Here is a 27,837-nt window from a genome sequence, read left to right on the forward strand (position 1 = left end):
CAGGGCTGGAGGCGGGGCGAAGGGGCGGAACCGCAGGCGGACGCACGTACCGCTTCGCTCTCGGGGGCAGACTCAGCGGCGGAAGTGGCGCCGCTGAAAGATCTTCTTCCGCTCTGAGGCGCTACTGAGGCTGCGGAGCCGGACTGCGGCTGGGGCGGGAAGAGCCGGGGCCGTGGCTGACATGGAGCAGGTGGGTCCCAGAGCGGTCGGTGGGAGCGGGTGGCGTGAAAGGGCCGTCTCCCGTTGGTCGAACCCGCTTCCCCATCCGCTGTCTATGCTGGTTTCCATCCGACCCTTCCCACACCCGCTGCGTCTCAGGTTCCGCCCCCTTCCTCTGCCTGGCCTCGCTTCGCTCCGCCCCGCGCGGGTCGGGGTCTCCAGCACTGACTCTTGGCGACCCCCCTATCCTGGGGAGCCCGAGGAGGGCGTTCGGGATCTCCTTCCAAAACCTCCGTCTTAACTGAGGAGAGAGGCGAGGGGAAGGTGTCTGGGTGTTACGAGCAGGGGCAGGTATGGGGAGGGGTCGGAATCTGGGATGAGAGGAAAACATCTACGCATTCCGGTAGGTCTGCGTCTCAGTGTCATCCCTTATCTCCCCAACTTCCTTTGGAAACGGCTGTGAATAACTTCCTAATTGATATTAAAAGGGCCCTTTAAAGTCTTGAGTTCTTAGAGGTGCATAGTACCATTGACACTCATTCCTAATGACACGTTCCCCCACCCCACCCCTGTTTTGGCTTAGTCAGTGTCTCCTGGTTTTCTTCCTACCGCTCTGACAGTCGGTCAGAAGTCCCGCTTCAGGTTTTCCTCTGTCACCCAACTCCTCGCTCTGTACACTGAATCTCAGTGGTCTCATTTACCCCGACGGCTTCAGCTTTACGCCAACTAAATACCCAGATCCACATCTTCAGCGCAGCCCTTCCCTGGAGCTCCACGCTTGATTATCCAGCGGCCATTGGGACAGCTCTGCTTCACGTGGAGCTCACCGGATCCAAACTTGAACTGGTCTTTTCCGTGCAGATTAATTCTTCCTCTACCCTAACCCAGGCAGAAATCTGGTAATTACCTTACACTTTCTCCTCTCTTTCAAGTCCCACATCTTAAAAGTGACCTAGTACTGCCAACTTCGTGAACATCCTTCACACTGGGCCCACTCCATCTCTTCTGTTACCACGCTGTTGATGTGTTGTCAATTCCCAACAGTCCAGCCCTGGCAGCTTGCAACCCAGTCTCCAAACTGTAAGTCTTGTGATCCTTTTAGAACACAAGTCTGATGGTGCCAATTCCTTGCTGATAACCTTTTTCTGGCTTTCTGTTGCCTATGTGCTGAACGCCTAGCACAATTTACACGGCTCTCTGTGATCTGACCTAGCAGTCTCCTATGTGCACCCTAAGGTCCAATAATATGGCACTGCGGCATGTGCCATGCCTACCCTTGCTGTTCATATCTTTGTCACTTTGCACACACCAGCCCCCGCCGCTTGAAAACCTCCTTCTCAGGCCGGGCGCGGTGGCTCAAGCCTGTAATCCCAGCACTTTGGGAGGCCGAGGTGGGTGGGTCACGAGGTCAGGAGATCGAGACTATCCTGGCTAACATGGTGAAACCCCGTCTCTACTAAAAATACAAAAAACTAGCCGGGCGTGGTGGCGGGCGCCTGTAGTCTCAGCTACTTGGGAGGCTGAGGCGGGAGAATGGCGTGAACCCGGGAGGCGGAGCTTGCAGTGAGCCGAGATCACACCACTGCACTCCAGCCTGGGAGACACAGCGAGACTCCGTCTCAAAAAAAAAAAAAAAAAAAAAAAGAAAACCACCTTCTCTTGTCTGCTGAGCTACCTTCTACAGGTTTTTCAGCGCAGGCAGCACTGCACCCCCCAACCCCCAAGGTTAATTGCCCCTCTGTGTCCTGTAGCACCCTGTCCATAATAGCATAGTAGCTGAGAATACAGACTCCTGGATCAGACTGCCTGGGCTCTGACCTGTTTGGTGACCTTGATGAAGTCAGCTACGCAGTTTCCTCACTTGTAAAAGGGAGGTAGGAATGTCCCTACTTCATAGGGTTGTGAGGATTGAATGAAATATTGTAGGTTTAGGTCTTAAACCAGTGCTAGGCACAAGAATGCTCAATAAAAGTGAGTTGCCTGGGTGCAGTGTAATCCCAGCACTTTGGGAGGCAAGGCAGGAGGATCGCTTGAGGCCAGGTGTTTGTAACTAGCCTGGGCAACATAGTGAGATCCCATTGCTACAAAAATTTTAAAAACTAGCTGAGCATGGTGGTACGTGTTGGAGGATCCCTTGAACCCGGGAATCTGAAGTTACAGTGGGGTATGGTTGTGCCACTGCACTCTAGTGTGAAGGACACAGTGAGATCCTGTTTCTCAAATAAATAAATAAAAAGATAGTTATTACTATTATGTAAGGACAACATAGCTCACCAGTTATGATTTTTAATTTCATAAGTTGTCTGAGGATGGTCGATGTGGTTTACTAGTCATTTGATAGAGCCTGGCTCTTTGTCAATAAATAAAATGCTAGAGTGGAGGACACGGCGGGCAGGATCTGGATTTATTGAGTGAAGATTCAAGAGTGAAAAGGGCTCAGACCTGGTCTGTTCGGGAAAACCAATCTGGAAATGTGTGCATGTTACATGGCAAGCATTCAATCTAGAGAAATGTATACAGAGCTGGGAACTAGAGGGAGAAAAAGACCAGGGGTGGCTTCTGAGGAGCTGACAGTTAATGGGGGCTATAAAGCGAGGGGAGGATTTTATCAGAAGGAGGCAGAGACTGGAGTGGGCTCAGAGATCAGAAAGCTGGGTCCTCTGAACAGAGCTCCAGTAGATGGTGGCTGGGTGGGGGAACAGGGGAGACGGAGCTGAGGAAGACAGAGGCAGCGTCCTCTGCTGAGGCTGGCGATTCCTTTCCTGTATTGGCCATAAGGAAGCATCCCTTGACTTGGGAGCCAGGAGGGACCATGCCTGGGGGCATCTGTGCTCTGGAGGCTTAGTACCTGGTGTTTGGGGCCAGGCCCCCTGGGTAGGGCCATGGTGCATGCCTTTGGGCTGGGCCTTTTTTGGAGCTCTTTTGCCTGCCTGTAATGCCCACCCTCCTTGCCTCCAGCTGATAGATGCTGACTCTTCAAGGCCAGGGTCAGATGACCTCCTCCCTGTGGCTTTTTTGACTTCACTCATTCCAGCCTGGGTCAGATGATCCCTTCTCTGGGAGCCCACGGTCCTTTGTTCATTCCTCCCTGAAAGCGCTGATCACAGCATGATATTATTTATCTGCCAGTCTTCCTCACCAGACCCAGAGTCCCTGATGGACCAGAACAGGGTCCTGTGGCCCCAGGACTTGCACTGTGTCCAGCACGCTGTAGCCCTTGGTACCTGCGTGTTGCATTAAGTTGAGCTCTCACACAGCTAGACTTGTTAAGGGAGAGCAGTGTGCGGGAGACCAAAAATCCAGCACATCTGGCAGCTTGTGCCTGTTCCACTGAGTGCGAGACCTTGTTGGCTCTACTTTACAGATAAGGAAGCTGAGGTTCAGGGGAGGTAAGGTCAAGATCACTCAGCAGGGATTTAAAGAACTGTCTCCTGACTCCAGGTCTGCATGTCTCTCAGAAACTGCCTTGGGGTCCCAGCCTCCAAGGGGGCAGCTGCCACATCAGTGGGACAAAAAATAAGTGTCCCTTTTTCTGGCTGAGGAGAGGCTAATCCTGGCTTTGTCCAGGCAGGGTTGGTGCCTGAAGGATCCTGTGCTAAAACCGCGCCCCCCCCCCCCCCCCCCCCCCCCCCCCCCCCCCCCGCCTTGTTCTTCGCCCTCTGGGAGCCTTTTCTTGAGAGAGCCTTTTCTCCCGAAGATGACTGGCCCCTTCCGGAGTAACCTTGGGAACTCGACCTCATTGGTTTAGTAGCAGCACGAAGGGGGCAGGTGGGGCCTGATTCACTGGCCCTGAGTGGGTCAGAGGTCATGGAATCACAGAACTGGGGGCATCCCTGATGATTCACAGGGCCTGGCACAAGGGGAAAGGAGGGTGAGTGGATCTCAGTGTGTTAGGGTCTTCCTGTACACTGCAACCGCAGAGCCTCCCCAGCTCGGCTCGGGGGAGGAGTGTGTGATGGTGAGTCTTGTTTCTGTTTGGCTTAACTCTTCGCCTTCCGCTTCCTCGGAAGGAAAGGAGAAACGGAGCCAGGCTTTGACTTTGGGTCTTATTTGTCATTGTAGCTGTGTCCTCCTCTCTCTACACTCCCACTTCTCCAGGGGATTTCCCAAATCCTCTGTGGAGGGCTACAGTAGGGCCAGTCAGCCAGCTGTCCCGAGGCTGATGGCACGGGCCAGTAACCCTGAATGTGCCATCCTAGCCAGGCGCAGTGATACATACCTGTAGGCTCAACTACTTGGGAACCTACTCCCAAGTTTTTGACTCCAGGATTGATGCCCAACCCCAAACCCGTACCCTTTTTCCTGTTCCAGGGTGGACATTACGGATCCACAGACTAGCTGACTTACTAGACATGTACCGTGGCCAGGCACTGTGACTGTGACTTGGACCTCAAGGGCTTAGGACAGATGGCCTTGAGACATCTAGCTGTGATAAGGGAAGTGCTGACCCAGAGTTACTTGGGAGGCTGAGGCTTGAGCCTAGGAGTTTGAGACCACAGTGTCCTATGATTGCGCCTGTGAATAGCCACTGCACTCCAGTCTGGCAACATGGTGAGACCTGTCTCTTAAAAAAAAAAAGTGCCATTCTGGGTCGGCCCCCTGAAGCCGGGGTCTACCTTCCATTTAGCAGTACTGCTGGGACTCTCAGTTTGGGCAAAGTGCTATGCTGGACCTGCCTGGCCAGCGCCCTGCCTCTAACACTGTCCCCATGGGGAATAGTAGTAATAGCTGCTGTTAATTAAGCACAGACACTGCATGTGTTATTTCTAATCCCTTCAAGCTCTGTGAAGTAGGCACTATATTCTCCCCATTTTAAAGAAAAGGAGGCTGAAGTTCAGGGAAACCCAGTGGTTTGGTCAAGGGCACACAATCTAATAAGGAATGGCGTTAGGTTTTTGCCTCCAGGACTGGTGTCCAACCCCAAACCCACAGCCTTTCCTCTGTTCCAAGGTGGACATTACGGATCCACAGGCTACCTTACTAGACATGTATCATGGCCAGGCACTGCGATTGTGACTTGGACCTCAAGGGCTTAGGACAGATGGCCTAGAGACATCTAGCTATGATAAGGGAAGTGCTGACCCAGAGTTCTGAAAGGTCAGGGGAGTCTGAAGGGTGAGGAGAAGCTCTGCCCAGGAGGTGACATTTGAACTAGTCGTCTGAAGCGCCAGAGTTCTCCCCAAAGGAAGGAGGTCATTCAAGAATGAGGAAACAGGGAGCCCAGGCGATGGGCTGTGGTGTGTCCTGGGAGCAGCCAATGATCAGCAGAGTAGAGGCTGCGAGTGTTGACCCACATAGCAAAAGAAGAGTTCTGGGGTCTGGAGTCCTCCCTCCTCCTTAACCCTCCCCTGTTATCAAAGACTCAAGGTTAACTCACCTTGAGTCTTCTCCCTACAAGTCAGGCTCAGGGAGGGAAGCAGGCACCCTGCCTGAGGGCCCCCAGGAAACCAGTTCCTCTTGCCTTCTTGTGGAGAGAGTGCCTGGGCTCTGGGCAGGGAAGACCCCCGCAGAGGGTGGAGTCCAGCTCCGGGAGAGGCAGCCTGGGCAGGGAGGGGCTGCTCTCCCAGCTGGGCGTGAGTGTCCATGTGCACTTGTGCATGTGCTGCTGTAGGGAAGGGTATAAATGGCCGTTCAGTGCATTTCCTGGAAGCCCACTCTGAGCCTGGTACAGTTCTGGTACTGGGCATGCAGCAGGGAGCAAAGCACAGGAAGTCCTTGCTCTCATGGAGTTTGCATTCCAGTGGGAGACGATGGGCAGTAAACACAGACCAGTGAATGTATCATATGTCAGGGGTGACAAGTGCTGTGAAGAAAAATACAGCAGGGTAAGGGATGGAGGGTGGGGACTAAATAAGGGTTCAGGAATGGTCTCTCCAAAGGGACATTTGCATAGGGACCTCATTGGAGTGAGAGAGCAAGTCATGCAAAGACCTGGGGAGGAGCTCCTGACAGAGCAGCAGGTGCAAGGGCCCTGGGGTAGGAGCATGCTTGATGCGTCCGCGGACAGTGAGGGACCAGTGTGACTGGAGTAGAGAGCTTGAGGGGAAGAGGAAAGGGGAAGAGAAGGACTTGTAGGCTAGGGTGGGGATTTATGCCTTTATTCTGGAGAAACCATTGGAGGTTGGGGCACTGGCGAGATGTGGTCTGGTTTTTAACAGGATCCCTGTGGCTGCTGTGTTGAGAACAGGCTGAAGCGGTGAGGACAAGGAAGAGTGGCAGGTAGAGGTGATGGCTGGACAGGGTGACATAGTGGTAGGTGAGCAGTGGGCAGATACTGGCCGGATTTTACAGAAAGAGACAACAGGATTTGCTCATGGTTGGATGTGGAAGGGAGGTGTGACCAGATGACTGCTAAGCCCAAAGAGGGCCTCTTGACACACTGTCCCCCAGCTAGCAAGGGCTCTTGCAGGCAGCAACATTTGTACTTAGAAGGTCCCAGCCTGGCATGGGGGAAGGTCATGTTCCTCTGGGGTCGGCTCCGCTGTGCCCCTTCCTGGCTGGGGGACTGTGGGCAGCTCTCCTTCCCATGAGTCATCACTATAGCTTCTGGGAGGGGGTGTGATGCATTAAGGAGATGATGTCTGCAGGGTGCCACTGGAGGCCACGGCCAGCTGGATCTGTGTCTTCTGCACCGGCCCATCTGGATGCTGTGCAGCCTCTCTGGTCTGCTATCCTGCGTTCCCCTAACCAGCACCCTCCTGGGCCAGCCAGCAGCGGGACACAGACCAAGACCAACCTCCTCCACACCCAGGGCCTCTGCCTTCTACCCTCTGCGGACTCTCTGTTAACTTGGCATTGACAGGGCTGCTTGACTCAAAACAACCCCAGGCCTGGCCTGAAGCCATCTCACCAGTCAGTCAGAGTTCAAGACTCTCTCTTTCTCTGGAGAAGAGCAGGAAAGTAATCCCAGCTAACCCTCATGCAGCCACCACTCTGTGTCAGAATCTCTTCTAGGCCATTGCATTGAATAAGTCATTTAATCCATATAAACCTATAAGGAGTAGGTGATATTGTTAACCCCGTTTTACAGGGGAGGAAACTGAGGCATGGTGAGGTTAAGTGACTAGCAAGGTGGAAATCTGAGGTTTGACCCATCTCCTGGCATGGAGTCCAGTTCTCTCAGCTTCACTGATCCTGGTTTGTACTGAGTTAGGGACTTCCTGGGAAGCCCCCATGGGCAGGGGGTGCTGGTGCTAGCATTTCCTGTGGAATATGGCAGGGGGATGTGTGGAGGACCTGTGTCTACTGTTCCTCTAGCCTCTGGGGGATTTGGAGAACTCACTCTGCCCAGAGATGTGAGTCATCTTTGGATATAGATGAGACTTGTTCCCCTTCCCCCTGAGTCCCAGAGCACAGCTCTGTGGAATAAGCAGTAGGTGGAACTTGTAAAGTTTGGCCTAGCCCTCCCTGGAAGGCTAGGAGGTGGGAAAGGGCCAGGAGACTGGAAGCGATAGCGGTAGTTAATTTCTATATGGTTAGACATTAACCAGTTACTCTGTGGTGCCAGGCACTGTCCTAGGCACGCTAATCATTATCATTGTCTCCTTTGGTGCCCCAGACAGCCCAGGGTCAAGACAGGTAGCCTGAGTTTACAGATGCAGCAGTGGAGGCTTGCACAGTGAGTAGGTGACTTTGTTCAAATCACAGGCCTAGGCCAGGTATAAAAGCCTAAGTGTGGTGTAATTCCAGCACTTTGGGAGGCCGAGGTGGGAGGATTGCTTGAGTCCAGGAGTTTGAGACCAGCCTGGGAAACATAGTGAGACCCTGTCTCTACAAAAAAAAAAAAAAAAAAAAAAAGAAAGAAAGAAAAATTAGAAATTAGTCTGGCATGGTAGCGTCTGCCTATAGTCCCAGCTACTCAGAGGCTAAGGCAGGAAGATCACTTGAGCTGGGGAGTGTTTGAGGTTGCAGTGAGCTGTAATCATACCACCGCACTCCAGCATGGGTGACAGAGCTAGACCCTCTCTCAAAAAAAAAGAAAAAAAAAAAAATCGCAGACTTGCCTTGGCTGATAAATGCCTACTGAGAGCTGTGATCGGTCAGCTGGGCTTTGGAGCTGCCTCCCTGAAGAAAGGTGGCTGGCCTGGGTTATGACCAAGGGCTAGCAGGGAACCCCGTCTGTGGTTCTGCAGCCTGAGATTTGTGGAAATTGAAAATTGGGGGTGGGTGAGTGGGAGGCGGCTTAGCCATCCTGCTGTCCTCCTCTTCTGTCTGCGTGAAGGGTCAGCTGATGCTGCTTCCTGGGTGGGAGCTTGCAATTGCAGAGGGACCGGTCTCTGCCCCTGCACTCCCCTAAGAGCCTATGCAGGGAGCCAGGACAGTCCTCTACTTCCTGTCCCTCCCCCAACCTGGAATTCACCTCTGCCTGCAGCTGGAATAACCTGGCCTTTCTATAGATGAAGGAACCAGGCTAGAGGGTTAGGGAGCTTGCTCTGAGCCACACAGCAGGTGAATTGTAGAGTTCGGATTTGAACCCAGGCCTTTTAGGGTGATTTTTATTATATGTCACTGTAGTGTATTTAACCTCCCCCTCTCACAATTTACCTCTTACTTAAAAGGTTTTTCTTTTGTTTTGTTTTTTTTTGAGACAGAGTCTCGCTTTGTCACCCAGGCTGGAGTGCAATAGTGTGATCTCAGCTCACTGCAACCTCCACTTCCCGGGTTCAAGTGATTCTCCTGCTTCAGCCTCCCAAGTAGCTGGGATTACAGTCACACACCACCATGCCTGGCTAATTTTTTTGTATGTTTAGTAGAGATGAGATTTCACCATGTTGGCCAGGCTGGCCTCAAACTCCTGACCTCAAGTGATCCTCCTGCCTCAGCCTCCCAAAGTGCTGAGCCACTGCTCCCAGCCCCCACTTACCCGAAAAGTCTTGCCAGCTACTTAGTCTATCTCAACCACCACTGACCAAGCACTTACCATACTCCTTCCTGAGACCTACCTCAACACCCAGCCCTGTGACACAGGGATTCTTGCCTTTTTATTTTTTTATTTTTGAGACAGAGTCTCACTCTGTCACCCAGACTGGAGTGCAGTGGCGCGATCTCGGCTCACTGCAACCTCCGCCTCTCAGGTTCAATCAATCCTCCCACCTCAGCCTCCCAAGTAGTTGGGACTACAGGTGCGTGCCACCACACCTGGCTATATTTTGTGTTTTTAGTAGAAACAGGGTTTTGCCATGTTGGCCAGGCTGGTCTCAAACTCCTGACCTCAGGTGATCACCTGCCTCAGCCTCCCAAAGTGCTGAGATTACAGGCGTGAGCCACCATGTCTGGCTTCTTGCCTTTTCTTGTCATGGTAAAATATGCATAACATAAAACTTACCATTTTAACCTTTTGTTTGTTGTTTGTTGTTTTGTTTTGAGACAGGGTTTCCCTTTGTAACCCAGGCTTGAGTGCAGTGGCACAATCTCAGCCCACTGCAACCTCACCTCCCCGGCTCAAGTGATCCTTCCTCCTCAGGCTCCTGAGTAGCTGGAACTGCAGTTGTGTGCTACCACACCTGGCGAATTTTTATATTTTTTGTAGAGATAGGGCTTTGCTGTGTTGCCCAGACTGGTCTTGAACTCCTGGGCTCAAGCAGTCCTTCCTCCTTGGCCTCCCAAAGTGCTGGGATTATAGGCCTGAGCTACCACACCCAGCCTATTGTTGCCTGTTTTTTTTTTTTTTTTTTGAGACGGAGTCTCGCTCTGTCGCCCAGCCCAGGCTGGAGTGCAGTGGCGCGATCTCGGCTCACTGCAAGCTCCGCCTCCTGGGTTCACGCCATTCTCCTGCCTCAGCCTCCCGAGTAGCTGGGACTACAGGCGCCCACAACCACGCCCGGCTAATTTTTTGTAATTTTTAGTAGAGACGGGGTTTCACCGTGGTCTCGATCTCCTGACCTTGTGATCCGCCCGCCTCGGCCTCCCAAAGTGCTGGGATTACAGGCGTGAGCCACCGCGCCCGGCCTGTTGCCTGTTTTAATGCAGCTGAGGAAACTGAGTCTCAGAAGGGTTATGCTTTGCCCCAGATCGCACAGCTAGGAAGGGGGCAGTCTGAGATTTGAACTGTGACCTCAGAGTCCATTCCTTTTTCCATGATACCAGCTACCTCATGTTTGCCCTGAGTCCAGCACACCACCCAAAACCCCATTACAAGTGGGGCTGGTACTACTGTATCCTGGGGTGAGGAAGAGAAGGCCTGGGAAGGGGTGTGGGGGCCTGTGCCCACCCCTTCCCTTTGCCTCAGGAATAATCCTCTGTGCCCTGGCACCTGACTTTCCCCCCTCCCCACCCACTTCCCCCTGTAACCCAGGATGGTAAAACCTCCACTTTTGCTGGGCACGGTGGCTCCCGCCTATAATCCCAGCACTTTGGGAGGCCAAGGCAGGCGGATCACGAGGTCAAGAGATTGAGACCATCCTGGCCAATGTGGTGAAACCCCATCTCTACCAAAAATATAAAAATTAGCCGTGCGTGGTGGTGGACACCTGTAGTCCTGGCTACTCGGGAGGCTGGGGCAGGAGAATCACTTGCATTTGGGAGGCAGGGGTTGCAGTGAGCCGAGATCACGCCACTGCACTCCAGCCTGGTGACAGAGCGAGACTATGTCTCAAAAAAGAAAAAAAAGAAACCCTCCACTTTCCCTCCTACCTCCCACTCTCACTCCCTCCCCAAGCCTTAGCAGTTCAGCTTCCGCAGACATTCGATTGTCAAGTCTGCAGCCATCCCAGGCAGACTCTTTCACACCACACGTGCTGTTCCCCGCTGTTCCCCTCTGACAGTTCGGAAGGTGCTTGGGAGAGGCCAGTGACAGCAACCAGTGGGCTTTTGGCAGTGGGTAGGGTGCTGCTCCCAGGGGGCTGGGCCGTCTCCGTATTGTCCATTCCTGCCTCCCCCTCATCAGGAGGGTGGGTGTGGTGGGTGGGCGCTGGCGCTAGCTGTGATGCCTCCAGGGCTCGGCAGCCTACAGTCAGCCAGAGAATGAGCACTTTGGGGACTGCGCAGGGCAGTTCCACGCCACGGCAGGTTTTTATCACTTAGACTGGCAGGTGGTGTGATGGAGCTCAAAGACCTTTCAAAGTCATCTGAGTGAGCCCCATTTTCAAACTGCAGCCAACGAGGTCTCGCTCAGGGTGATGCTGGAGTTTGAGGAAAGGCTGAAAGGTGGGATTCAGTAGCTGCTTTTACCCATAGCAGTCTGGTTTTTATCTGTTTTATATATTGAGGTTCCAAGTAAGGTATTTTTTTTTTTTTTTTTTTTTTTTTTTTTTGAGACGGAGTCTCGCTCTGTCACCCAGGCTGGAGTGCAGTGGCCGATCTCAGCTCACTGCAAGCTCTGCCTCCCGGGTTTACGCCATTCTCCTGCCTCAGCCTCCCGAGTAGCTGGGACTACAGGCGCCTGCCACCTCGCCCGGCTAATTTTTTGTATTTTTTAGTAGAGACGGGGTTTCACCGTGTTAGCCAGGATGGTCTCGATCTCCTGACCTCGTGATCCGCCCGTCTCGGCGTCCCAAAGTGCTGGGATTACAGGCTTGAGCCACTGCGCCCGGCTGGTATTATTATTTTAAATGTTTATCTTGCTTTGAAAAGGAGGTGGTTTGTAGCCAGGTGCGGTGGCTCATGCCTGTAGTCCCAGTACTTTGGGAGGCTGAAGTGGGAGGATCGCTTAAGCCCAGGAGTTCAAGACCAGCCTGGGCAACATAGACCTCGTCTGTACAAAAACTTTAAAAATTAGCTAAGCATGGCCGGGCACGGTGGCTCATGCCTGTAATCCCAGCACTTTGGGAGGCTGAGGCGGGCAGATCATGAGGTCAGGAAATTGAGACCATCCTGGCTAACACGGTGAAACCCCATCTCCACTAAAAATACAAAAAATTAGTCTGGCGTGGTGGTGGGCGCCTGTAGTCCCAGCTACTCGGGAGGCTGAGGCTGGAGAATCGCTTGAACCCAGGAGGTGGAGCTTACAGTGAGCAGAGACGGCGCCACTGCACTCCAGCCTAGGCGACAGAGCGAGACTCCATCTCAAAATAAATAAATAAATAAATAAATAAATAAGCTGAGCATAATGGCGTGTGCCTGTGGTCCCAGTTACTTGGGAGGCTGAGGCAGGAGGATCACTTGATCCCAGGAGGTCAAAGCTACAGTGAGCCATGTTCATGCCTCTGGACTCCAGCCTGGATGACAGAGTGAGATCCTCTCTTTAAAAAAAGGCGGAGGGAGATGATTGAAAAAAACCACTGACTTTCCCCCAGATAAACAGAGGCTTGGTGAGAAGGACTTGTCCAGAGTTACGTGGAATTAGTGGTTACCCGGAGACTGGGGTACAGGTTCCTTAACTCCGGGCCAGTGCTCTGCCTACTGTACAGGCTGTCATTTGGACCTTGAGCTGCTTTCGGTGGGAGGGTGATATCGAACCCCCTTTCTTTGACTCTTGGCCAACTGCCACCGCCTCTGCCTTCGAGCCCCCATGCTTGGCTCCCACACTCCCTGGCATCTTCAACTCTCCGGGGCTCCCGCAACACCTCTGCTCTAGCCCCATCTGTGTCTCTCGCTTCGACAGGGACGTCTGGGCGTGTGAGTGTCAGTGTGGTTGCCACTCCAAGTGCGTCTCACACCCAAGCTGCTGCCATCGAAGTCCTGTCCCCAGGGAGAGAGAAAGTCAGAGGGAAAGACAGACACAGAAGTAGCCTGGAGTAGGCGAGCGACAGCACCTGGAAGTGAGGCAAGGACTAAGGAGGGAAGGAGGGAGGAGAGAGGCAGATAGAGGAGAAAAGAGAGAGAGAAATGTGGAGAAAGGGGGAGAGACTGATGGGAGTGAAGAGAAAGACTCATAAATGGGAGATAGATTGAGAGGAAGACCCAGATGGGGAGAAATACAGACAGACATGGATGGCGATATGTTCTGTGGGCTGTGGGGAAACAGGCATTCTTGTACATTGCTAGTGGGAGTGCAAACTGCAAAGGGAACTTGGCAGTGCCTCACAAAACCACATATGCAATTTGACCCAGCAATACCACTTCTAGGAATCTGTCTTGGAGATATATTTCCAACAACGGGAATATGTCTGTGTGTGTATATATGCTCAAGGTTATTCATTGCAGCATTTCTGGAATTACAAATCTAAGCGCTCATTCATGGGAGACTGAATAAACTAGGGTTTGTCTATAAAATGGAGTACCAAGCATCTCTATCAAAGAACGAGAAAGACAATGTAAAACTGATATGGAGTGCTCACCAGGATATACTGTTAATGAAAAAATAACAAGCAAGAGAGCATCTATAGCAAGCTACTGTCCATGTAAGAAAGAAAGAATAAGGCCTGGCGCGGTGGCTCAAGCCTGTAATCCCAGCACTTTGGGAGGCCGAGACAGGCGGATCACAAGGTCAGGAGATCGAGACCATCCTGGCTAACGTGGTGAAACCCCGTCTCTACTAAAAAATACAAAAAAACTAGCCGGGCAAGGTGGCAGGCACCTGTAGTCCCAGCTACAGGAGGCTGAGGCAGGAGAATGCCATAAACCCGGGAGGCGGAGCTTGCAGTGAGCTGAGATCCGGCCACTGCACTCCAGCCTGGGTGACAGAGCGAGACTCTGTCTCAAAAAAAAAAAAAAAAAAAAAAAAGGAAAGAAAGAAAGGATATAAGAAATATAAGGCCAGGCACGGTAGCTCACGCCTGTAATCCCAGCACTTTGGGAGGCCAAGGCAGGCAGATCACCTGAGGTTGGGAGTTCAAGACCAGCCTGGCCAACATGGCGAAACCCCATCTCTACTAAAAATACAAAGTTAGCTGGACATGGTGGCGTGCGCCTGTAATCCAAACTACTCAGGAGGCTGAGGCAGGAGAATCACTTGAACCCGGGAGGTGGAGGTTGCAGTGAGCCGGGATTGTGCCACTGCACTCTAGCCTGGGCCACAGAGAAGAAAAAGAAATATATACAAAGGAAGTATATTCCTTTGTACAAAAGAAATGTAAGAAGGATAAAGCAGACACTAAAGCCGTAAGTTACTGCTAATGGGTAATCCCAGTACTTTGGGAGACCAAGGAGGGAGGATTGCTTGAGCCCAGGATTTCAAGAATACCCCATCTCTTTTTTTTTTTTTTGAGACGGAGTCTCGCTCTGTCGCCCAGGCTGGAGTGCAGTGGCCGGATCTCAGCTCACTGCAAGCTCCGCCTCCCGGGTTCACGCCATTCTCCCGCCTCAGCCTCCCGAGTAGCTGGGACCACAGGCGTCCGCCACCTCGCCCGGCTAGTTTTTTGTATTTTTTAGTAGAGACGGGGTTTCACCGTGTTAGCCAGGATGGTCTTGATCTCCTGACCTCGTGATCCGCCTGTCTCGGCCTCCCAAAGTGCTGGGATTACAGGCTTGAGCCACCGCGCCCGGCCGAATACCCCATCTCTTAAAAAAACAGATAGGTTACTGTTAGGGGTTGAATCGTGTCCCCCAAAAAAGGATACGGTGAAGTCCTAACCGCCTGTACCTCAGAATGTGACCTTATTTGGAACCGGGATCATTGCAGATGTGACCAGTCAAGGTGAGGTCATACTGGAGGAGGGTGGCCCAGTATGACTGGTGTCCGTATCAAGAGATGGCCGTGTGAAGATGGACACATGGGAAGAGCGCCATGTGACCACGAAGACAGGTCGACGTGTGTGGCTACAAGCCGAATCACACCAGATTGCTCGCACAGATTGCTCACATACCGCCAGGAGCCAGGAAGAGGCAAGGAAGGGGTCAGAGGGAGTACGGCCCTCCCAACACCTTTCTCAGACTTCCAGCCTCCTGAACTGGGAGATGATAAATGTCCATCATTTCAAACAAACCCGAAATGACAGACATGGGAGAGGGAGAGGGAGACAGGTAAAAAGATACTTACAAGAAATATAGGCCAGGCGCAGTGACTCACGCCTGTAATCCCAACACCATGGGAAGCCAAAACAGTAGGATCCTTGAGCCCAGGAGTTTGAGACCAGCCTGGGTAACATAGTGAGACCCCCGTCTCTAAAAAAAATAAAATAAAATGAATTAGCCTGGTGTGGTGGCGGGCGCCTGTGGTCTCAGCTACTTGGGAGGCTGAGGCAGGAGGATCACTTGAGCTCAGGAGTTGAAGGCTGCAGTGAGCCATGATCGTGCCACTGCACTCCAGCCTGGTTGACAGAGCAAGACCCTGCCTCTAAAAAAACAAACAAAACCCCACACAGATGGAAAGTTACTTTGTGAAACAGATACAAAAGATGAGGAGAGATGGAGAGAGTGAGGAAGGGAGACAGGTTTGGCTGCAAACAAAAGGGCTGTCAGAGACAGGGAAATGTCACCTGCCCTGGAGCTGCATCCTGTCACCATGAGGGATGTGCCGAGCGTGCAGTCTGGCACAGATCTGGCTGACGGATGTTGAGGGTCCCATTGCCAGCAGCCTGTCACATCCCCTCCCCACTGCCTCTTTCCGGAGCTGAGCCCAGCTTCTCCGTGGCACTGTGGAGATGAACCTGTCCTGGGGCTCAGAGTGTGGTGTTGGGAGTAGCCTTGGCCTGGTGCCTCTGCCTCGCCTGTCCCCCGACTCTTCTGTGAACAGTCAGTTCCTGTTCGTGGGGGCTTGCACGGGGCAGAGGGATGGATGAGCTGGCTTGCTCAGAGCCTCCTGCCAGCCACAAACTGAGCTGTGCTTGTTTTGGGCGTGGTAGACTGAGGGGCCCAGGAAGGTAGTCCACATAGCGAAAGTGTGGTGGGATGTGTCAGGAGGGGAGAGTGCTTAGATCTTGCTTTCCCAAGATCAGGGACAAACATCTAGAGCTCCCCTTCCTCTAGCCCCCAAACTGCCCCCTGGTGCTGGGGTGTGGGGGAGACTCAGGGAGCCTCTTGGTCAAGTCCCAGAAGCTCAGGCCCCACCAAGCTGGTGAGTTTTTGCGTCCCTGCTTCAGCTCCTCTCTGACTTTCAATGGGACCTTTCCTTCTCACCCAAGGGGTGGGGCCTCTTAGAGCCCAGCACATGGGTGAAGCAGAGACCCTAGGCCTGGGGGCTACCTGCAGCGAGGGAGTGCCAGAGTTCCTTTTGTCTTTAGGGTTCCTGAGAGCCCGATGTTGGCACAGGATGGTAAGGGATTGGGTAAGTCCATTCACCTCTCTGGGCCTTGGTTGTCATATCTGTAAAAGAAGAACCATCCTGCCCTGAGTGGACATGGGGCGGGGGGTGGTAGAGCATCGGGCTGGCCTCCAGAGTGGCTGCTTCCTCCTCTCTTTAGGGTTTGCCCTGTTGCTGTCTGCTGTGTAGCATGGAGCTGAGGGCCAGGAGACCCACTGAGCATTCATTCATTCAACAATCAGGAAGCACCTATTGCCTGACAGGCATTGTGCTGGGCACCAGGGAGACAGCAGTGACCATGTCAGATAAAGCCCCTGAGGCCGTGGAGTTTCCAGTCTAGTGAGAAAAGGGGAAACAGTGAAAACAATAAAGATCATTTCAGTTAGTGACCCAGCTCAGTGAAGAAAGGAAGGCAGCTCACTATGTTATGCTGTGAGTGGGGGCAGCAGGGTGGGAGGCTCTCTGAGAAGAGGACTTTTGAGCTGCCTGTTGAAAGGTCTGTGGGAGAACATTCCAGGCATGGGGAGAGCCAGATCCAAGGTCCCAAGGCAGGATAGGGCAGCTGTATTGAGGGATGTAAAAGAAGGCCAGAGTGGCGGTGGCAGCAAGACAGGAAGAAGGGCTGGGCAGAGGCCACCCCGCAGGCCTGGACTGAGAGGGCCTGGTGAGGAGGAGACTGTTAGCCTGAGAAGGGTGGGGAACCCTGGGAGGGCATTGGAACGCGTTCTCTAGGCCAGCTGTGTGAAGAGCAGGAGGATGAGAGAGGCAGCCTGGAGGCCCACCCGTGAGAAGCAGATTGCAGTGGTCCAGGAAGAGATGGTGGTGGTTGGGCCTGGGCAGGGCAAGGGGCGGTGGAGCTGAGAGGGACCAAGATGCCTGCTCTCCATAGCTCCAGATACACAGACACTGCTCTAGGAAGGCCCTCCCAGTTGCCATGGATTAGGGGGTGGGAGGGGAAGATTGGCTGCTGGGAGGGAATGTGGCTTTGTGCTTGGAAAACAAAGAACAGAGCTTGGGGCCCTCTTCTCCTGGGGGTGGTGGCAGGCCCAGAGGCTGTTGACAGGACCAGAGGCTGGAGCTCAGGGCTGGGCCTGGCAGGAGCAGGCTGCGGCCCCAGGGATCCGGGAGTGGGTAGGTACCCAGCAGAGGGACCCCAGAACCCTCCAGGGGTGAACCCTGTGGCTGCTGGGCTTGGGGCAGGGAGCACCAGGAAGGACAGATAATTAGCGGAATGCTCAGCCCTGCAACCTAGGAGCCAGGCTGTTTGGTGGAGGACGTTTGGGCAACAGTGCCCTGGGCCGTGGGCTTGGGACTCAGTGTGGGGACAAATGCATTTGGGAGCCAATGGCAACCCTTGGGGCTGTGTGGGAGGGACAGGAGGAGGTTGACTGGACTCTGCCTTTGCATCTCTCCCAGCCCTGCCTCTGAGGCCCCGCCCTCCCCGCCCTGAGGTGGGGGACCACCAGGATGAGCAAGCTGCCCGGGGAGCTGGCCCGAGACTTGGAGTGCAGCCTGCCCGCCGTGGCCTCCCTGGGCTCCTCGCTGTCCCACAGCCACAGCCTCTCCTCGCACCTCCTTCCACCACCTGAGAAGCGCAGGGCCATCTCTGATGTTCGCCGCACCTTCTGTCTCTTTGTCACCTTCGACCTGCTCTTCATCTCCCTGCTCTGGATCATCGAACTGAATGTGAGTGGAGACGAGATTGGGGCACAGGCTGTGTTGCAGGCCACCCAGGCCTCAGTTTGTCCATCTGCCACATGGGAGGGCTGCCTCTCCCCTGGGGTTGGTTAGCTGGGTAAAATGAAGACTGGGAGGAACAACAGGGGTTCTCATATTCTGAATGAAGGGCTGTGGAGGGGTTCGGAGCGGTTGCATCATTTGGCCAAGGTCCCTCTGCATGCACATGTGTGAAGGCCACGGCCTTGAACCCACCCTGTGGCTCCAGAGTTCATGCTCTTGGCCTCTGCCCCATACTGCCCCCTAGTGGAGGCTCCCAAGAGAGGAGGAGGGGGAGACCTAGCTCTGGCTGATCTGTTGAAACCTTTGTCTTCTTTCTGCCTGCCACTGCCCCACTGCTCCACTGCCCTCCAGCTCCAGTTGGTTCATTCATTTGTTTGTTCAATCATTCATTCATTCATTCGTTCATTCAGCAAACATTGTTTGAGTTTCTGCTGTGTCCTAGGCACTGTGCTAAAAGCAGATGCTAGCCAGGTGTGGTGTGCACACCTGTTGTCCCAGCTGTTTGGGAGTCTGAGGTGGGAGGATCGCTTGAGCCCAGAAGTCTGAGGCTGCAGTGAGCCATGATTGCACCACTGCATTCCAGCCTGGGTGACAGACTGAGACCCTGACTCAAATAAATAAATAAATAAATAAATAAATAAAAGCAGAGGGCAGAGTGGGAAGCAAAACAGGAAAAACTCCCAGTTCCCAGTGGCTCTAATAAGATGCTGCTGGGCAGCCTGGAGACCAGAGCTGCCCCACCCCCACCCCACATAGTGCTTGGCCCACCCTCGGGAACACAGTCTAGTTGGCAGTGGCTTGATCTGGTCTCCGGGCAGGGCCAAGCCCACAGAAGCAGGAGCTCTGGAAGCTGGGCACTCCAGGCTCAGTTCTGTCCCAGCTCCTCCTTGGAATTGACCCGATGACCTCAGCAAGGGACTCGGCCCCATGAGTCCTCCCCTTGTTTTCCTTCTGCAGCGTGGGCTCCCCATCAGAGTTCTGAATGGCAAGGGCCCTTCCTCCAGGTCTCAAGCTTATGTGACAAGAAAACAATGTCTTGTTAATAGAGGTGATGAGCTCGGAGAAGGGGCCAGCTCGGGGCAAAGAAAATAAGTTTGATGCTGGGCATGTTGAGCTAGAGGGAGAGACAGGGCTCTGAGGGTGACTGTCCATTGTGCCCTGGAGATGAGCTGGCACCTTCAGTGAGGTGGAGCCACAGCCATGGATGGCCCTAGGGGCCATCTTACCCATGAAAAAGCTGTGGCCCAGCAGGCTCAGAGCCTTCTGCAGAGCTTCTGAGGTCTTTGGCAGACTTCCTTTTCAAGGTCCCATCCGACATCAAAGCAAACACTAAAACTTACCTGCATCCTTCATTGAATACATGTTTCCTTACCCAAGAAGAGCTGAAAAGATTTTGATAAGTTTACTTTTGTTTTTTTTTTTGTTTTGTTTTGAGACAGGGTCTCGCTCTGTTGGCCAGGCTGGAGTGCAGTGGTGTGATCACAGCTCACTGTAGCCTCCGACTCCTAGGTTCAAAGGTTCCTCCCACCTCAGCCTCCCCAGTAGCTGGGACCACAGGTGCACCACCACGTGTAGCTATTTTTTTTTTTTTTTGGTAGAGGTGGAGTCTCACTATGTTGCCCAAGCTGGTCTCAAACTGCTGGGCTCAAGTGATCCTCCCATCTTGGCTTCTCACAGTGCTGGGATTAGAGGCATGAGCCACTGTGCCTGACCTCTGTAATTGTGCCTTTGAAGTTATTTGGCTGTGTTGGCTGCGATTGCTCTGCAGTCCTCATGCATACCTGCGAATATCGCAAAGTGAGAAGGTCTAACTTACTAATTGTTTTCAGATGTCATGAAACATTTCAGAATCCTGCATTGAACAATTAGTAGAGTGCGCATGATGTTTCCCTTGGCAGACATTTAATATTGTATTGATTTTCAGTCTTGTAGTTTTAGTTTTATATTTGGGAGCATATATATTTTTAGTTCGCTGACAGACTGTGTCTGTGTTGCCCAGTGGTTATAAGAACCTCAGTAGGGTCGTGCTGAGCAGGGGATTTGGAGCCAGAGAGTGGCAAAGCAGGGGCTGAGACTTGGCTGTCCCGAGTCCTGATCAGTCAGCACCAGTGGGTGCCCAGGCTGGAGAGAAGAGGAGGGAGGACAGAGCTCTGAGGCCCAGTGACTGAGGGTGGAAGGGGCTGCAGAGCCCAGGACAGAGTCTGAGGAGCAAGAGGAGTGTTGGGTGGTGTGGGTTGGGTGGGGTGGGTAGGTGGCAGGCCTGGAGGCCTCAGCAGCAGCCAGAGGAGAGGCGGCATCAGATTTCGTGGGGCTGGGGTGGGCTTGAGGTAGAGAGGCACATGGTGGGGCTGTGTGCTCAGTGGGGGAGCATCTGCATCTTTAACAAGCCTCCCCCTGCCAGATTTGGCTGCCCTGCTGGAGAGCAGAAGCCCCGGTCTAGGCAGTTGTGAGGGGTCTTCCTCTCCAGGGTTCCTGGGCTCCATCGCCCAGAGTCCCCCTGTGTCCTCTCTTCTCCAAGGTGGCTGAAGAAGCCTAGGCCTGTCACCCCTGTCCTTCCAAGGAGTCAGGCCAGAGTCTGGCCTGCTGTCCGTCCAGTTCCCTCAGACCTCTGGACATTGGAGTTGGGGCCAAGGCCTCAGGGGTCCTGGTGAAAATGTCTGGCTGACTGGGGTAGGGACAGAGGCAAGGACACATCCACTCTGTCTCCACCCTCTCCAGCAGCGTGATGGATTTTGCCCATTAAGCATAAACCTAATCAATTGATTTGCTACCTGAGGCTCTGTCTGACACCACTGCCCACCCCCAGCCCCCATCAGCTCAGATGGATTATGGCTGGGAAGATGGAGCACTGCAGTGCCGGGAGGGAGATGGAATTCCGTCAGAGGTGGGCTTCCAGCGCCCTTCTGCTGGCCCTGTGTAGAGCGCATTGCCTCCCCTGCACAGCCCCCAAGCCTCCCAGCCTGCCCCTTCCTGGGCAGGGTGCTGGAAGCTAGCCCTGCCTATCAGGGCGGCCTGGATCCTTAGGGGAGTGGTATTGGTGTCTGAGGTCTCTGGCCTTGGGCTGAGCTCCTTTGGTGCTTCTGGGGCCCCCTGGTGGTGGCTTAGCACTAACAGCCTCCCCTCCAGGTTCCTCCTTCCCCTACCTCTTGCCACTTCTGGGAGGTGAGGGGCAGCCCCAGGCCCTTGCTTCTACCTGCAGAGCTCTTCCTATCTCCCTCTCACAGACCAACACAGGCATCCGCAAGAACTTGGAGCAGGAGATCATCCAGTACAACTTCAAAACTTCCTTCTTCGACATCTTCGTGAGTGGCCTTGGGAGATCCCGGGGACCCTGGAGGCAGAGAGGGAGCAGGGAAATGACTTCCGCTGGGTTCTCTTTCTGCAGCATATATCCAGTCTCATCAGAGATTCAGCTCCCATCCTTTGGGAGCCATCAGTCGTTAAAACCTTTTTTCCACAAGGCCGGGCATGGTGGCTCATGCCTGTAATCCTAGCACTTTGGGAGTCCGGGGTGGGTGGATCACTTGAGGTTAGGAGTTTGAAACCAGCTTGGCCATCATGGTGAAACCCCATCTCTACTAAAAATACAAAAAATTAGCTGGGCGTGGTGGTGCGCGCCTATAATCCCAGTTACTTGGGAGGCTGAGGCAGGAGAATCACTTGAACTTGGGAGGCGGAGGTTGCAGTGAGCCAAGATTGAGTGAGACTCTGTCTCAAAAAAATAAATAAATAAATAACCTTTCCTCCACAAAGCCCCCGTCAGAGAGCCCCAGGTGGGAGAGGGAAGATCAGACCCCTGTCCAAGGTTACATCCAAATTGTCCCAGAGAAATGCTGACTCAGTCGTTGTCCCCTGAGGTGTGCATGCCCATAGGGAGGGAATGTGGGGGCAGGACCAGAAGGGAGGTCAGCCTGCAGCACGGTGGGGGGAATTAGCTTCCTGTGATAGCCTGGCTCCCATCCCACCAGGTCCTGGCCTTCTTCCGCTTCTCTGGACTGCTCCTGGGCTATGCCGTGCTGCGGCTCCAGCACTGGTGGGTGATTGCGGTAAGATGCCACTTCCCTGGCAGCTCCTGGGCCCTGGAAGGGCTGGTGGAAGGGATGGGATGGAGGAGGACTCACTTCCCAGCCTCTGCCTTCCCCTTCCTCCTTCCCTCCCCTGGGCAGGTCACGACGCTGGTGTCCAGTGCATTCCTCATTGTCAAGGTCATCCTCTCTGAGGTCAGTGGCTCAGGGTCTGGCCAGTCTGGTGGGCATCAGACCTCAGTGGTATGCTTCTAGAGAGGAGCATTTCTCTAATTTGGGGTGTCTGTCCCTGTTGTCCGGATTAGGGGGAGAGGGAATCCTGTGCTTTGGTATCTCTAAGGAATCATCCTTCCCTGACTTAGCCCCCTGAAGCTCCAAGAATCAGAAAGTTATTCCTCCAGCCTAATCCCAGTTTATCCTGCTGCAGACTTGAGAGGGTTCCCAAGCAGCTGGTACCAGGAATGGGGTATATGCCAGTTTGGCTGGCTAGAGTTGGTAGCCACAGGAGAGGGCTCTGGGTTTGGGGTGACCCCTGCCATGGAGCTCAGCCCCCTCCCTCCACAGCTGCTCAGCAAAGGGGCATTTGGCTACCTGCTCCCCATCGTCTCCTTCGTCCTCGCCTGGTTGGAGACCTGGTTCCTTGACTTCAAAGTCCTACCCCAGGAAGCCGAAGAGGAACGATGTGAGGGCTCATGGGTAGGGGGGTACAGCGAGGGTTGCCCCAGCCCCAAGGGAGGGGAGTTGCGGGCATGACAGTCAGTCTGAAGCATCTTGCCACCCCTGAGCAGCCTCCAGTAACCTGAGGGGGAGCTTGGCTGTTGGTACCCCAGGCTGCTAGGGTGTTACTGTGCTCAGTCTGGGACCGTGGCGGCCCATGTCTGCTCCTCCAGGGTATCTTGCCGCCCAGGCTGCTGTTGCCCGTGGACCCCTGCTGTTCCCCGGTGCTCTGTCCGAGGGACAGTTCTATTCACCCCCAGAATCCTTTGCAGGTGAGGGCTGGTGTGTGGGGGAACTGCTTTCAGGGAGGGGCCTTGTGAGGAATGGGGTAGGCTGGGTCTGTTCTTTCTATTCCTTCTATCAGGCTCCCTGGGGAAAGCCAACAACCCTCTCCCACACACTTTTATCCCCCACATCCTTGCACTCACATACCCGAACCCCACTACCTCCCCACACTCTCCCCACCCCTTGCCATTGTCATCTGTGCCTGTTTTCTGCAGGGTCTGACAATGAATCAGATGAAGAAGTTGCTGGAAAGAAAAGTTTCTCTGCTCAGGTATTTGCCTGCCTATCCCCAACCCCTGCCCTTGGAATGGGCGCCTGGAGGAGGGCCAGTGCAGGGGTCAGCCGGGGTGGGCAGGGGTTTCCCAGTAGAGGCTGAACCTCGGGCAATGCCCATCTGAATGCCCCTCCACCAGTCCAGCCCCCCAGGTCTGCCTCATGGTTGGGCGCACAGGAGGAGCAGCCACAGGCCTGCAGGGTCCAGGGAGACCAGCCCAGATCCCCCACATGTGACTGGGCCAGGCCCCTCTGGGAAGCATGTGGTATGTCTAGAGAGAGAACAGGCCACGAACATGGGGAGTTGTAGGCCCCAGGCTGACCCCTCGCTGCCTTCTGCTTCTGTCCAGGAGCGGGAGTACATCCGCCAGGGGAAGGAGGCCACAGCAGTGGTGGACCAGATCTTGGCCCAGGAAGAGAACTGGAAGTTTGAGAAGAATAATGTAAGAAGCCCTCTCCCACCTGACCTTCCCATGCGTGTTAGGAGTTCCTGTTCCCTTTTCTGAGGCCTCAGGAGGAAACCCAAGGATTACATGGGTTGGAGCCATATTCCTGCCCCAAGAGAGGGAGCTGGGCCCTCGGGTCGGCAGGAGGCCGAACTGGATTGGACGTTTCCCCCACCCCCCCTCGGCCCCCTCTTCCCGGCACCACCCTGTCTTTACTTCCCTGCTGTTCTGCCCGCTTGGCTCCAGGCTTTGAAGGGGAAGCCAGGCTTCTGCTCTGTGTCCGTTGTTTCATTTCATGATCAAAACAACGTTATCTACAAAGATCGTAGAGAGCTTGGAAAACAGAGGGAAACATGCCCCAGACCCTCTCCCTGGCCAGTTCCTGTGGCAGCCCCATTGGCCTGGAGACATGGTTTTTCGTGGTTGCAGCGGCAGCTGTGCCCCCGTCTTTTAACTCAGCATCAAAAGCCTCTCTCCCGCCAGTGCTGTAGGTTTGTTAGAGCTGCTGTTTTGTAACAGCTGCTCAGGTAGCCCCAGACTCCTGGAGTTTTCCACCCTGTGCTGTTAAAAACCTGCCCTGCCTGTCACCCATTTCTGTGCCACCAGCCCACCCCCTGCCTCCACTCTTCTCCCTGCCACCTTCTGTCCCTGCCACAGGAATATGGGGACACCGTGTATACCATTGAAGTTCCCTTTCACGGCAAGACGTTCATCCTGAAGGTGAGTGAGGGGAGCGGGTGTCCTGGAGCCCCAGACAGCACAGGAGGCTCTAGGAAGGGGCTGAGGGGTCCTCTGGTGGGTGCCCACCAAGAGGGAAGGATTGGTCTGCCCGAGCCCATCTGGCACCACCCAGCCCTCTGCCGCCCTGTCCCAGACCTTCCTGCCCTGCCCTGCGGAGCTCGTGTACCAGGAGGTGATCCTGCAGCCCGAGAGGATGGTGCTGTGGAACAAGACAGTGACCGCCTGCCAGGTGAGCCCAGCCTGGCTGCCTCTTAAGGCACAGATTGGGGCACAGCCACGCCCCAGTGGGATCACTGAAGCCCTCTGCGCCTCAGCTGCCCCATGTGTACAGTGGGTGTAATGGTAACAGTGCCTGCTCGAGAGGGTTGGGAGGAGGGCAGGAGGAGTGCTCATCAGGTGCTGCCCAGGGCCTGCGGATGGCGATAGCTCTTAGTAAAGGGCCCGGGCAGAGGAGGCTGGCCTGGGGAGTTCCCATCCCTGGGGTTTTCCTGGGGCCACCTGTTCCAAAAGTCTCCGTTGATGGCCCTCAGATCCTGCAGCGAGTGGAAGACAACACCCTCATCTCCTATGACGTGTCTGCAGGGGCTGCGGGCGGCGTGGTCTCCCCAAGGTGAGTCCCTGCCGGGCCCCCTCCTCTCAGCCAGGCCTTCTGCACTTTGGCCTTGGGTCATTGTCCCCTGAACTAACCCTCCCTCCCGCAGGGACTTTGTGAATGTCCGGCGCATTGAGCGGCGCAGGGACCGATACTTGTCATCAGGGATCGCCACCGCACACAGTGCCAAGCCCCCGACGCACAAATATGTCCGGTGAGCCTCACTTTGCCTGGGGTCACCCCTGCCAGCCCCTCCCCTGGGAGCATTGAGCAGCGCAGGGTACAGCATGTACAGCTGGGCACTTCCCCTGCTGAGGCTGCGTTCCTGTTTCCTGTCCCGCTGGGCTCTGCTCCTCCCGGCCACTAATCCTGCTAATCTTGCTGCTCTGTCTGTGGAGGTGGGGGGTGGTGGACAGCTGGAACCAAGCCACCTGGAGGGGTGGAGGGGACATGCAGCGGTGGCTGGCCATGGATGGGGACCCGTGCAGGGAAGGGGCCTGAGAGTCATGTGCTCACCCTGGGCTGATTGACCTGAGCAGGACGCTGTATGCTCTGGGTTTCATCTTCCTGCCTAAGGAGACTTGGGTCCCCTTTCGTCCCCCTCACCCTGTCCTCACTCCCTCACCTTTCTTTGGAGTGGCTCAGGAGTCCCCCAAAGATAAAGGGATTATGGTCTTCCCGCATCTGTGCCTGGGCTTCTGAAGTCTTCCCTTTTGTCTAGTCTTAGGCTGTGGTGCTGTGGGTGGCCCCCTCCCATAGACCCCACTCTTCCCCATCTCCTCCTGGGTTCCAGCAGGAGCACTGTTCTTTGGATAGGGTGCCAGGCTCTGCTTTGGGCACTGGACAGACTTGCTGGGTGCAGGGCAAGCTTACTTCCTCTCTGGATACCAACTTCCTTATCTGCGGAGTGGGCTCAGGCATGCTTAGTGGAGCTGAGGGAGAATGAAATGGTGATGGGATGTGAACTGTGCCTCCCAGGCTTAGTCTCCTCCTGAGCAGTTGTCCCCTCCTGAAAGGGAAGGGGTAAGAAGTGCCAGCCCAGCCTACTCTGCCATAGCAGGGCTGACCTGGAATCTGTAGACAGAGTGGATGAGGGCTGGGAAGGTGGTGAGCTCCCTGCCCCTGGGGGTGTGCAAGCACTAACAGGCTGTTGGAGGATTCAAGCATCACAGAGTGAGTGGGGGTGGAGGGCCGATTCTCAGCCCCTGGGACACCTGTGCTAAGCCTTGTTCAGACAGGGTAGCTCTGCCTTTCTGCTTCCAGCCCAGTCCCAGCTGGGCCAAGAATGGAGGGTGAGTGGTGGGGGCTGCTGGGGGGTGTCAGGGCCTCACTCTGTTCCAAAAGTCCCCCCAGTGACGCCTCTTTCCATAGGGGAGAGAATGGCCCCGGGGGCTTCGTCGTGCTCAAGTCGGCCAGTAACCCCCGTGTCTGCACCTTTGTCTGGATTCTTAATACAGATCTCAAGGTGGGGTGCTGGGGGGCTGCCAGGTGGGTTCCGTGGAGTAGAGGGGACCCTGCTGCTGCCTTGGTTGCTGCGTGACCTTGGGAGCTCTCTGCCATGCCTGGGCCTCCCCTGTGTCAGCTCCTTTCTTACTTGAAAACTCGGGTCAGGGTCCAGATGGTCTCTTAGCCCTGGATTGCTGTAGGGCATGTGCCCCCACTTCTTACCTCTGAGTCCTGAGGCCCTGAGGAGGGGTGGCTGGCGGCCAGCTCAGCCCCACCCTGGTCTGTTTGTGTGGCTGGTGCCAAGAGCCAGGCCCAGCATGTTCTTCCCGCCAGGGGTGAGTGGGAGAGGGCGGCCCAGGCTGGATTCCAGAGCTGCACCTGCATTCTGACCCAGAGCCCCCCTGCTGGTGCCAGCTGCAAGGGGAGACCCTGCTGAGGGCAGGCCGTCAAGTGACTTCTGCCTGCCTTCCCCCAGGGCCGCCTGCCCCGGTACCTCATCCACCAGAGCCTCGCGGCCACCATGTTTGAATTTGCCTTTCACCTGCGACAGCGCATCAGCGAACTGGGGGCTAGGGCGTGACTGTGCCCCACCCACCCTGCGGGCCAGGGTCCTGTCGCCACCACTTCCAGAGCCAGAAAGGGGGCCAGTTGGGCTTCCACTGCCCACATAGGACCTGGCCCCAGGCTGTCACCCTCCACCGAGCCATGCAGTGCCTGGAGTCGACTGTCTGAGCAGGCTGTGGGGTGGAGCACTGGACTCTGGGGCTCCCCTGGCTGGAGAAAGTGGGGTCTGGCCTGCTGATGTTTACATGGTGCCCTGCCTCCTGGAGGAGCAGATTGCTGTCCCCTGCCTTGCCAGGGCAGGGTCTGGGCTGGGCGCCTGACTTGGCTGGGGAGGGCCAGCGCGGGGGCAGGGCAGGGCAGGCTAGGCTGTCACCCGTGTGAAGATGAAGGGGTTCTTCATCTGCCTGTGCTCTCGGGGTTTTTTTTAGGATTATTGAAAGAGTCTGGGACCCTTGTTGGGGAGTGGGTGGCAGGTGGGAGTGGGCTGCTGGCCATGAATCTCTGCCTCTCCCAGGCTGTCCCCCTCCTCCCAGGGCCTCCTGGGGGACCTTTGTAATTTAAGCCAATTAAAACTATGGACTCAAAAAAAAAAAAAAAAAATTCCAGCCCCTCCCGCTGCCTTGCCTCTTGAGGGAAGAGGAAGGCAGGCAGCAGCTTGGATGAAGAGGGAGACCCCTCACACAGCCTCTCCTGGGCTCACAGGAGGGCGGAGCCTGGGGAGCCAGTTCCTGGAACATGCCCCCCCTTTCCTGACCTGTTCAACTGAGCAGATGACTGGTCAGAAAAAGT

General features: G+C 54.9%; 1 protein-coding gene across 3 annotated transcripts; it reads left to right on the forward strand.

The window, feature by feature from the left end:
* The first annotated feature begins 23 nt into the window (after positions 1-23).
* On the forward strand, positions 24-27,625 carry STARD3 (StAR related lipid transfer domain containing 3). 3 transcript variants are annotated; one of them, XM_050762755.1, is made up of 16 exons: positions 57-190; positions 1,092-1,239; positions 17,636-17,905; positions 21,184-21,261; positions 21,928-22,005; positions 22,126-22,179; positions 22,549-22,666; positions 22,875-22,973; positions 23,202-23,257; positions 23,610-23,702; positions 24,363-24,425; positions 24,580-24,675; positions 24,977-25,056; positions 25,148-25,252; positions 26,410-26,503; positions 26,960-27,625. In XM_050762755.1, the coding sequence occupies exons 3-16, from the start codon at positions 17,687-17,689 to the stop codon at positions 27,062-27,064; spliced, it is 1,338 nt and encodes a 445-aa protein (XP_050618712.1). In that variant the 5' UTR covers positions 57-190; positions 1,092-1,239; positions 17,636-17,686; the 3' UTR covers positions 27,065-27,625. The 3 variants fall into 3 exon arrangements, with proteins under 3 accessions (XP_050618711.1, XP_050618712.1, XP_050618709.1); XM_050762754.1 differs by lacking the exon at positions 1,092-1,239 and having other exon boundaries at positions 24-190; XM_050762752.1 differs by lacking the exons at positions 57-190; positions 1,092-1,239 and adding an exon at positions 17,208-17,350.
* The last annotated feature ends 212 nt before the right edge of the window (positions 27,626-27,837 follow it).

Source organism: Macaca thibetana, chromosome 16 (assembly GCF_024542745.1).
Source record: "Macaca thibetana thibetana isolate TM-01 chromosome 16, ASM2454274v1, whole genome shotgun sequence".
NCBI classification, from domain to species: domain Eukaryota; kingdom Metazoa; phylum Chordata; class Mammalia; order Primates; family Cercopithecidae; genus Macaca; species Macaca thibetana.